Source organism: Budorcas taxicolor, chromosome 2 (genome assembly GCF_023091745.1).
Source record: "Budorcas taxicolor isolate Tak-1 chromosome 2, Takin1.1, whole genome shotgun sequence".
Taxonomy (NCBI): Eukaryota; Metazoa; Chordata; class Mammalia; order Artiodactyla; family Bovidae; genus Budorcas; species Budorcas taxicolor.
In genome coordinates, this window is record NC_068911.1 from 63,590,316 (window position 1) to 63,602,635 (window position 12,320).

General features: G+C 45.0%; 1 protein-coding gene across 1 annotated transcript in view; it reads left to right on the top strand.

Annotated features, from left to right (window-relative positions):
- Positions 1-9,200, top strand: part of PDE11A (phosphodiesterase 11A) — a 424,511-nt gene extending 415,311 nt beyond the window's left edge. Inside the window, exon 20 of the mRNA XM_052662664.1 lies at positions 9,042-9,200. Coding sequence (XP_052518624.1) covers positions 9,042-9,200 — 159 coding nt within the window. The remainder of the gene's footprint in view (positions 1-9,041) is intronic.
- Positions 9,201-12,320: the final 3,120 nt, after the last annotated feature.

Consider the following 12,320-nt stretch of genomic DNA (forward strand, 5'->3'; position numbering starts at 1 on the left):
TTATAACCCACTGCCAAAGAAACTTGTCTCACAACTCCTCGATGCAAAGATCAATGTGTCCAAGTATCAAGACAGTTAGAACCTTTTGATACATACACAGGTAGCCATAAAATAGAGACCTACATCCTGACATCAATTCTCTCAGTCAGGAATTGCATGTGGTACTAGTAACAGAGATCTGCAATCACAATTCAGTTCAGTTCAGTCACTCAGTCGTGTCTGACTCTTTGCGACCCCATGGACTGCATTACGCCAGGCTTCCCGCCCATCTCCAACTCCCAGAGCTTGCTTAAACTCATGTCCATTAAGTCAGTGATGCCATCCAACCATCTCATCCTCTGCCGTCCCCCTCTCCTCCTGCCCTCAATCTTTCCCAGCATCAGGGTCTTTTCCAATGAGTCAGTTCTTCGCATCAGGTGGCCAAAGTATTAGAGTTTCAGCTTCAGCATCAGTCCTTCCAATGAACATTCAGGACTGATCTCCTTTAGAATGGACTGGTTGTATCTCCTTGCAGTCCAGGGGACTCTCAAGAGTCTTCTCCAACACCAGAATTCAAAAGCATCAATTCTTCAGTGCTCAGCTTTCTTTATAGTCCATCTCTCACATCCATACATGACTACTGGAAAAACCATGGCTTTGACTAGATGGACCTTTGTGGGCAAAGTAATGTTTCTGCTTTTTAATATGCTGTCTAGGTTGGTCATAGCTTTTCTTCCAAGGAGCGTCTTTTAATTTCATGGCTGCAGTCACCATCTGAAATCACAATAGCTTCAACAAAATGGAAATTTACTTTTCTCTCTGATAATAATAATGCAAATAAGTCACTTCTAGGTTTCTGTGATATGGCAGTTCCATAACAGTCAGAGACCCAGGCTCTGTTTATCTTCCCTTAGGACGTGGCTGCCATACTCAAGATTGCCTCATGGTCACAAGATGGTCACTGTAGCTCTAACTATCATGTTAATATTCCAGCAGCAAGAAGGAGAGAGGGCCAAAGACAAACGGATGCACCTCCCAAATGAATATACTCTCATTTAAGAGTCTTCTCAGAAGCTTTTGTTCTAAATTCTTCTTGCTCCTCCCTGGCCATTCCTAAGCTTTGCTGTTGTTACTTTTTAGTCTCTAAGCCATGTCTGACTCTTTTATGACCCCATGGACTGTAGCTGCCACGCTCCTCTGTCCCTGAGATTTTCCAAGCAGGACTACTGGAATGAGTTGCCCTTTCCTTCTTCAAGGAAGCTACCAGACTCAGGGATCAAACTCAAGTCTCCTATATTGGCAGCAGATTCTTTACCACTGACCAACTAGGGAAGTCTCTAAGCTTCAGTTCAGTTCAGTTCACTTGCTCAGTCGTGTCCGACTCTTTATGACCCCATGAATCGCAGCACGCCAGGCCTCCCTGTCCATCACCAACTCCCGGAGTTCACTCAGACTCACGTCCATCGAGTCCGTGATGCCATCCAGCCATCTCATCCTCTGTCATCCCCTTCCCCTCCTGCCCCCAATCCCTCCCAGCATCAGAGTCTTTTCCAATGAGTCAACTCTTCGCATGAGGTGGCTAAAGTACTGGAGTTTCAGCTTTAGCATCATTCCTTCCAAAGAAATCCCAGGGTTGATCTCCTTCAGAATGGACTGGTTGGATCTCCTTGCAGTCCAAGGGACTCTCAAGAGTCTTCTCCAACACCACAGTTCAAAAGCATCAATTCTTCAGCGCTCAGCCTTCTTCACAGTCCAACTCTCACATCCATACATGACCACTGGAAAAACCATAGCCTTGACTAGATGGACCTTAGTCGGCAAAGTAATGTCTCTGCAGTTAAGGGAGGCTAAAATGCTTACTGGAAACGCAATTAGCAATCTCTGATAGAGATACCACAGCCCTGGTGGAGTAAATGACTCCCTCCCCAAATGGGAAAGAAGTCATAAACCTTTTAAACTCCATTGTGTTCTAGCCTGGGGAAAACCCAGCAGTACATGGTGCCTGGAGCAGGTACATGTGTGACATATATAAATGATTATTATTCATTTTCCAGCCTGAGCCAATTACACACTAAAGGTTTGTTTTAAAGGTAGTATATTTAACGTGAATGTCTACAAACATTTATCCAAGAAAGTCTTGGTTCACTTCTGTGTTCACCATTATTGTTTGATTATTTGTTTTTCGAAGCAAGTTTTAAAATCTGCTGGAAGCCTCCTGTGGTAGTTAATACATTATCTTAAGCAATTTAATGCAAATTAATTTTTACACAACCTTGAGTTTCAGAGGCCATTGAACTGGGGAGGGAAGGAGTGAGGTTTAGGAGGAATCTGTTTGCTGCCTCCCATCTGGACCCCACAGCCAGCTCCATCTGGTCTCACATGTAGTAACTAACACTTCGGCTACTCCCTTGCCAAACACACCATGTGGAAGTTAGCTTATTTTTTACTCAGAAAAATGGTAAAACGTGCATTTCAGGTTTTCTAGAAGACTCAACGGGATTATTTTAGTGTTTCGAAATTTGGTTTTGTACTGCAATGCAAATTTTCCATTCAGCTTTATGGTTCTTTTTCTGTTTTATTTCTGGGTTTCATTATCTTTTAATGCCACAATTCTCCTTTTCTAGTAGGGTCTTGAAACACATTCATATCATATAGGAGCCACCGAAAGGTTCAGGGTAGAGAGCAGCAAGCTCAGATGTATGGTTTTGATTGACCAGGATAGCTGCAATGAGAGTTCATTGGACAGGACTCAAGGGAAGCAGGGAGCCCAGGTAGGAGCTGGGGCGGTTAAGGCAGTGGAGAAGGGGAGGGTAGCCTGAGCTTGGGTGATTGAAATGGCACTAGACTGACACACGGGGACACTTTGGAAGTAGGAATGAGAGGACTTGGTGATGGTTTGGATGCGGGGGAAGACAAAGATGTCATGATGACCTGTAGATTGCCGGACTGGGCAGCTGGGTGGAGATGGTGATACTTAATTCCCTGAGCGAGTAACCCTGACAGCAGAGGTGGGTTCACAGGAAGGCAGTGAGTTGAGTTCAGGACAATTCACCATCTGGCCTTTACAATACAATGGAGGAGTAGAAGGACAAGCCAAATGGGATTCTTAGCAACTACATCATTGCAACATGGTATGTAAAATTCAGGAATATGGCAGATGCAATCAGGACTAATCCTTACCTTTGAGAACCAGGAAAGATTAGCAGTTCAACAGTTCACAAATTGAAAAGTTGGGATTCGCTGCACAATTGGCCACTTCTCTCTGAAGTCACAAACCTTCAGTCGAAGCCTTCTTGTTTCTTGGAGATGCTCTTTACGCATGTGACTGGCCAGTCTTGAGAATTCTAAATAATTTCAGGTCCTGCCACCATGTGCATGCACTCTTGCTTCTCCTGTTGAAGGTTTGAGCAGAGATGACACTAGCTGGTCTTGCCACCAATGACTTTCCACTTCAAAATGCCAACCCCCAAGTGGGCTTTTGGACATTTTCGTTGAGGAAGTTAAATGATCATGGTTGTAAGTAATCACATCTTCATTACAAGGATATTGCCTCAAACAAGACATTTGAGAGGGGTTCCAAGTCTATTTTTAAATTTTACCCCCCCCAAATTGGTATTTTTAAAATATTTTAATTTCTCTTTTCTCAACCATGCCATCATATCTGTTAGTTTCTGATTATTTCTCTTAAGTAGGGTGGGGAATGGAGGAAATCAGAAAATACAGTTCTTATTGCCAACACCCTATATGAGTCAACAACAGGAAGTAAAAACCATCTTCTCTCTTTGGCCTTTAAAAAAATAAACAGCCAGCTCAGATAATTGCCTCAAAGTTTTTTTTAAAAGGTATTAATGATGTAGTTGGACATTTTCAGGTTCAAAGGAAGTCTTTGAACTGCCTGTAATTTGGTGGGGTTCCTCTCTGCCCCTTTCCAGCAAGAATGTAGGAGTAGGGACTTCTAAGAGCACAGCTTCTGTTGGCTTCCTCCCCTGTAGTGCATCTGCTTCCAGTTGAGTTCCAAGAAGTGACTGTGGTCGACTGAGAAGCGCACACGGGCCAGAGGATGGCAGATGTGGGTCCTGGTGGCAGAGGGAAAGCAAGGCCAAAATCTGCCTCCCAGCAGCTTAGCGAGCTGGTATAAACACGGTCTCAGGAATTATGGCAGTAAGACAGAATACTGTATTCATTTCCCAAGGGGGTCATGCTGGGGTTGTTTTTACAGCAGGATTTTGTAGCAGGTCAGAACGTCCTGACCCTACTCGTCCTGACCTTCCCCTGTCTTCCTTCCACTGCTTTGTGGGCAGGGTGGAGGAGGGCTGCTGTTCCCAGAGCTAGAGATCCAGAGATATAGGCCTTGTTTCCACTCTCCCTTGGAGCTCATGGGCTGGGACCCAAGACAGAGTTGTTTAAAACCAATGATAGCAACTTCCACTGCTGGACCATAGTCATAGGGGGGATAAAACACCAAAGAACCAAAAACAAACAGAAAAATACATAAAACGAGTTTTCAGACAGTGGACAACAGCAACATAACACGGATTTGTGAGAAAGGGGAACAAATGAAATGGGCCCGCCAGGTGTCCCAGCTTACTCCGTGGGGGCAGTGACCAGGCCACAGCACAAGGAGGGGCACCCAGGCAGAGTCAGGGGTCTCACTGAGATAAGGAGGCAGAATCAGGAGTCGAGGGAGGCCGAGGAGGTGAGCGTTCCGGGAAGAGTGGCAGAGAAGAGACGGCTGCGTGAGACAGCGCCAGAGGTCTGCAGTGGCCCCTTGAGTCTGCGTGCCGTTCGCTCCCTGCTCGTGAGGAAACCACGGAGGCTGGAAAGATCCAGCAAAAAGGAGCAAGCAGAGTGATCCTCAGAGCTCACACGGGCAGGGAAGTAGTCCATGCTTCCGCCACCCAGAATTTTAGAGAAAAACCTTGAAATATATGATGTTCTGGGCACAGTTCTCAGAAGATTACTGTCTTAGTAGTGGGGCCAAATTAGCCCTAGACTAAAGTTTGCTCTGGACCCACCAAGGGAAGCTTAAAGACAAGCCTCAAAGGACAATGTTGTTTCTGTTGCTGCTGCTGCTGCTGCTAAGTCGCTTCAGTCGTGTCCGACTCTGCACAACCCCATAGACGGCAGCCCACCAGGCTCCCCCGTCCCTGGGATTCTCCAGGCAAGAACACTGGAGTGGGTTGCCATTTCCTTCTCCAGTGCATGAAAGTGAAAAGTGAAAGTGAAGTCGCTCAATTGTGTCCGACTCAGCAACCCCATGGACTGCAACTCACCAGGCTCCTCCGTCCTGGGGTGCCGTTGCCTTCTCTGCAATAAAACTGAGGAATGTTTAAAGTAATGAAAGCACACATCCCCTGAAGAACAGAATGGCTACCCATTCCAGGATTCTTGCCTGGAGAATTCCATAGACAGAGGAACCTGGCAGAGTACAGTCCATGGGGTCACAAAGAGTTAGACATGACTGAGCAACTAACACTTTCGCTTTTTTTCATATATATACATAATATACATACTTATACTGACATAGGCATAAAATGTTTCTTGAAGGATACCCAAGAAACTGGTAACATCAGTTGCCTCTAGGGACAGAAACTAAATCTCTGGGGCAGGGGGTGAAGGGAGATATTTAACACCGTACATATCAGACCCTTTGTATTCACTAGACTACACGTCTAGTGAATGTATTATTTATTCATAAAATATGGAATACGTATGTGCTGGTCACAAGTGGGCTCACGAGTGGAGCCTGACTGGAGTCAGGAAGGACGTGAGGCCCCTCCGCCACCCGGATGGCCAGATGCCTTGGGCTGTGTACCCAGGGTGTAGAGGGTCCTGTCAGTGATGGGCCACTGACAGGGTGGGGGAGCTGCAGTGGGCGTGGGAGCCCCCAGGATATCCATATGTAGCCCAAGTTGGGTTTTGAGGTCAGTAAACCAACCCTAACCTACACGTGGAGGTGCACAGGAGTCACTGGTTTACTGCCCAGTTCAGTTCAGTTCAGTTCAGTCGCTCAGTCGTGTCCAACTCTTTGAGACCCCATGAACCGCAGCACACCAGGCCTCCCTGTCCATCACCAACTCCCGGAGTCCACCCAAACCCATGTCCATTGAGTCAGTGATGCCATCCAACCGTCTCATCCTCTGTCATCCCCTTCTCTTCCTGCCCTCAATCTTTCCCAGCATCAGGGTCTTTTCCAATGAGTGAGCTCTTCGCATCAGGTGGCCAAAGTACTGGAGCTTCAGCTCCAGCATCAGTCCTTCCAGTGAACACTCAGGACTGATTTCCTTTAGGATGGACTGGTTGGATCTCCTTGCTCAGTAGATTTGGGTTTAAAGGGAGAGCACCCCGAGGACTAGAACTGTTAGGCTGGTTACAGGGATACATAACTCAGTAGAAAGAACAACATTCTCAAATCAAGATGAAGAGGAAATTGGACACACCCACCCAGGGAGGTCATGAGTTTACTACCTCTGGACATGTCTAAACACTGAAAGGTCACACCGAGGGGATGTCACAGAAGGGACTCAGCATCCCACAGTGGATGACACCACGCGCATAATGCTTAGTATCCCTCTGCATGTATATGGAGAGTGAGCAGAACGGTGACATGTCCCTTTCCTCTTCCGCTAACAGAAGAGTTAGTCAAACAAGACAGATACCAGTAGCATTTGCACAGAATTTATCGGGTATCACTCGCTGATGAGAAGTTCGTAGGAATACCTGTACCTTTCTAAATACTAGGAGCAATTCTCTTGCTGATGGTACATTGCACGTAATCACCGTAAACCTCGGAATTTTAATTTGTGGGTCATGCCTTGCCTTCCTAATATTCTAATAGTTCCATATTCTCCCAGCTAACTGCATTTATGTGTAACAAATTCGTAGTGTAAGAATTGTTCTTTAAGATGAAGTTCTTGCCCCCTTTGCCTAGAACCAGCACCTGACTAGAAGAAAATGATATTCCAGTATGGCAATTCTGTATTTAAGGAGAGTATGAAATAAAGAGAAAAAGGAATACTGAGAAATATGTACCACCCCCTCAAAAAATTTTATATTCAACACAAAGAAAGCAAGACAGAGAACAAAGATCTAGATAAAAGAAAACAATCTGTTTGGGGCTAAGCCAAATAAATTTAAATAGTTTTAGAAATAAATTGGTGGAGTAATTCGAATCATAGGCAGGTGCTATGAATGTAATTTAGTAAATGCTCGGGAACCTGCCAAGGAAGAGAAAAATGTGTTGCTTTTGAGATCATTTCCCAGCAGCTTCATAAAAGAAAACTGATTACAGGAATTTAATAAGTAAAACAGAGCCAGAACTATAGTAATCAAATGAGTTTTTAATTACATTTCATGCAGAAAAAAATTCCAATTTGTGCTCCTGGGATTAAAAAAAAGTTTAGAGAAATGCTTTTGTAGCAGGAAAATAACATAAACACTAATTTCCATAGGAATTATAGTGGTCGGTTTAATTAAAAGGCTTGATCAGAGAGAAGAGGAGCTAGTGCCAAACTATACTAAAAACCATGGCATTCGTCGGCCCCTCTCACACTATTGTCTAAATAAAATCGCTGCACTGAGCAGAAAGCAGGCACCTGCATTTTTCTCATGATGTAAAGGGGATTTTGATCACTGCCTGAATTATTATGTTGCTGTGATTTATTATCATATGGAATAACGAATATATCCAGTTTCAAATTAGACGTCATTGCTTGGTGTGATGAATATCACGATAATATGCTCTGTTTGAGGGACGTGAATGTGAAGGGGCTCCACCTAGGCCAGGGTGGACTGCTTACTGCTCAGCAGGCTCCCTGGTTATTTCTGGACTTCCAGCCCCCACTTAACTTCCATCTAGTCACATCACACTTGTATCTCTGAAACTCCCCAGAGCGGAATGGTATTTAGGGAATGCTTCAGGTCTTCCTAACACACTGCAGTCATGATCAGGCCATTCCATCCTCAACAGAAACAGCTCCTCTTCCTGTTGGAGGACTTCGCTCTGGGGCACCTGCCAACCACCTGTCAGGCTTGAAGGCTTTCCAGGAGGTGTCCCACAGTGGCGGCGGTTTAGTCACATGGTCACATTTTGCCTCCCTGGTGATGAACGGGACGTGCCTGCAGGGTGTCTCCATGGGACTAGAGGTATAATCTGTGGCCACACAACGCTGATCAAGGCATTTCCAGGGGCTAGGTTCTCACAGCCCCATGATCCTTGCTTTATTCATTGCTGTGTCCCAGTAGAGCGGTGATCCAAGATTTGTGAGGCTGGAAGTTTGTACTGTTTGGGAATAGGGGACTGTTGTTGTTGTTGTTGTTGTTTTAATGATACAAAATTAAGTGCAAAACAGATATTTAGAAGGGTATCCTGCAAGTGAGGAGGCTGGATCCTGACCTGTCTTAGCCTTGGGGTCGGTCAGCCTCTGGCCACACCCTACATTTTCTCTCCCTCATTTCTTCCCCACCCCTCCATCTGTCCCTCTCTTCCACACCCCCTTTTCTTTTCTCTCAGGTCTATTTCCATGCATGTTCTCATGTTGATCTGTACATTGAGCACAGTTCCCTGATCCCATGCTTTAAAAAATGAGCTCCTCTCATTTCAGGACTTTACCTGGCCTTTCTCATTCAGGTGAATCCACCCAGAATCATCTATGGTGGAGCAAATGGTAGGTTTAATTTTGTAAAAATGTCAGTTCCTGGTCTATTGAGATCTGGAGCCCTCCTTAGCAGGCAAAGATACACATATTGGTAGACATGTGTGAGCTGAATATTTTGTTTCCTATTTGATGTAAATTTAAAACAGGATCATAATCAAATTGGCTGGCACCCCCTGGAGCAGTACACAGACATCTGTCTTATTTTCTCATTTTCTCTGTAAGTTCTATTAATACAACACAGTGATGTTAAGTGCGTATTTGCTTCTTGTAAATAGCTCATGTTTACCAAAATAATCATCATTTTCATTTCTTACAGCCCATTTCCATTCTCCTCACAAGTGAAAGCTAGAAAATCATGGCCACGATTGGTTCATCTCTCCCCCACCTGCTTTTGTTTTATTGTAGGCACTAGTGAAGGTCAATGTGAAACTGAAGCCAATGCTGGATTCCGTGGCCACCAACAGAAGTAAGTGGGAAGAGTTGCACCGGAAAAGGCTGCTCGTCTCCACGGCTGCCTCCGCCCCCTCTGCCAACGTCATGGAGACCAGGGATGACAGAAACTAACCCTTCAGGCCAGCCGCTGCTGCAAGATGACTGCGCCCTGGAGAGCCGGCTTCGGTCCCGCACACCATTCTTTTGTTCCTTTAAGCTCAGACATAAAACCTCAGGGATGTGCTGAGAAGCATGCCTGGACTTTCACCTTGAAGTGTGGTGTCAGCAAAAAGGACAGAGGAGGAAGTGGGGGCAACAAGCACACCCCAGGACCCTCACCTTTCCCTGATGAGCAAGAAGATTCTGTGCTGAGACGAAGAACCTGGGCAGAGGGCAGCTGTGGGTCCAGGACCTGAGGGTGGTTGGCCCTGCTCACTCGGAGCTAAGGGAACGCTGAACAGTGAAAGCGTCATTAGCGCTGCTTCATTTTGCATATGGCTATTCTGTTTGTTACAAGCCAAACAATGCCTGCCTTTGCTTCCTCTCCCAAGCTCCCTTTTGTGCCAGACTGTCCTTAGAATCCCAATTTGTATTCTGTGGAGATATCTTATTTTTAATCCTAAAGCTTCTTAATGATAGATCAGAGCCTTCAGAATTGCCTACCTAAAAGAGACACCTATATTATCCTTACAAAAACCAGCCATTCCCAGTTTCCCCTAAAAATGTCCATAGTAGGAAAACAGCAAATGTGTTTGTCTGATTGGTGTTTACACAAGATTCGTAACACTGCATTGGGATTGAGGTCCCCTTTTTCAGTTTTTAGATTCAACCTTCAATGTAGATCAAGGCTTCTCCTAGCAGGAATGGATTGATAGACTTTAATTAAAGTCAGGATGAAAGAAAATCTATAGGTCGATTTACTATGAGTGACATAAGAACATTCAAAACTATTTCCAACAGTGAAACATTTCACAGGACACAGCAGAGCCACAGAGAATAATCATTGACAATTAATAAACCTTGAGTTCTAGTGATGAGTTTCAGCCCAAAGTTTAAGGTTACTGCTGGTGCCAACTGAAAGCCAAATGGAGGGCTCCCCAGTTTTGGATATTTCCTTAAGGATAAAATATAATGCTTGAAAGATTCAGAAATAACAGTCTGGGCAGTGAACAAATATCCTACAGAAATCCAGGTTTATAAAAGGTAAGAATGCATGCATGCTAAGTTGCTTCAGTCATAACTGACTCTTTGCAACCCTATGGACCGTAGCCTGCCAGGCTCCTCTGTCCATGGGAGTCTCCAGGCAAGAGTAGTGGAGTGGTTGTCATGCCCTCCTCTAGGGGATCTTCCCAACCCAGGGATCGAACTCAGGTCTCTTATGTCTCCTGCACTGGCAGGCGGGTTATTTACTACTAGCACCAGTTGGGAAGCCCATAGATAAGAATACGCTCTATTAAACAGATGCAGAGATTAGGACGCTGAGAGACTGAGGACACTGTACGCTCTATCCAAAGTCCCCGCTGCAGGGCTTTCCTGGTGGTCCAGTAGTTAAGAATCTTCCACCACAAAGGCACTAAGACCCTGCATGCCATGAGGTGCAACCAAAAAACAAAACAAAACAAAACAATGCTGGGCTAGAAGCTAGGCTTGTACCCTAGCTCTGGCACTACTCACTGGATGGCTTTAGACAAATCACTGAACTTTTTCCTTTTTCCTCATTTGTCAAATGAGATTACACTAAGAAATTATTTTCAAACATAACTTAACCTTAGAACTCTTCGTTCAAATAAATCTTACAAAGAATCCCGAAGACCTAAAACATCTAAAAGTCCAAGTCGTCTGTTTGAAGCTGGGTTGGGGGAGCCCTGTGAAGCCTCACCTCTTTGATTACATACCTAGCGGCCCATAAAGGGCCTCTGAGGAATTTGAAAATCTCTGGGCCAGATGAACCTTGAAGCCCATCCCAGTTCCAAAAAAATCTAAAATTTAAAACCACTTCTGTTCTTGTTGTTGCTGGTCAGTGTCAGTTATTAACTTTACTCAGAGAAAGAGGGGCCAAGTTCCACCAAGGACGTTGTCTTCCTGGCACATAGTAGACATCGGGGAAATGTTTAAAGAATGAGTAAATTAAGGAACCAAGACAGAAGTAAGGGAAGAGCAAGGTAACCATGAGGAAGAAGAAAGACTACATGAGCAGCAACAGAGGAAAAGAAAATCATAAACCAGGCAAATGGGAGACGAGGAGGAGGAAAAGGAGGGGAACCAAAAGAGAACGACTAACGAGGAAAATACAGGGCCCAGTGCAGGTGGTAAGAGATGGCCGAAGGGAGGGTGAGCATTAATCCAAACAAGGGAAAATGGCACTTGCTATCAAAAAAAATGAAGGTATGTCCTGTCATCAATTGCTTAGAAAAGAGAGATACTTGAGTAGGGACGGGATTGACAAAAGAGAGAAGGAAGGCATGGGAACCCTAAAAAATAATGTTCCCAGCTACCCTCTACCACTGTCTCTGTGGGGAAGACTGGAGAAACTCAAGGAGAAAATAAGTGCAGGGAAAATTGCCTCTGCAGAGCAGGTAAGAGGAGGTTGTTCAGATTTATGGATTTTATTAAGCCAGTTTTCCGAGTCACTCAGCTATAAAGGAAAATAGCTTCTGCTGGGCTGTCTCCCTCCTTCAGGTGAGGAAAAAAGGGTGGGTGGAAGCAGGGATAGACCCTGGTGTGTGTCTGCAGCTAGAAGCACTGCAGGTGTTTCCAGCTGTCGCGTCACACCATGTTCGTATCACAAGCGGGAATTGAAAATCAGTCCATGTGAGGCAGAGATGAACCCACATCTGTCATCCTCCCCAATGATAAATAAGTAAATAGCCCAGAAAGATGGATGCCAGTGTATCTAGAGCAAAATTTCAAAGCATGTGCTTTATGATAAAACTAGACCCAGGGTCCGATGGAGACTGCAGGCAGCTACGTGCACTGTGGCTACCCTGAATGTTGATGCTGCGTATTGCTAAGGGGAATGTAATTTATAGCAGAAACCCTACGGCTTCCACTAACGTTGAGTTTTCCTCTCATTTTCTTGCCTTTTTATTGGCTTCACTGCACGGTTGCCAATAGCAACATCCACTGGTAGCAAGGGGAGTTCAACACCATTGCAATCTGCCATACAGCAGAGCCCTGACAATGTCAACCATCAATCAAGTGGCTGTTTGTAATTGCCTCCATCTATTTCTCCTGTCTCAAGGTATCTTTCCT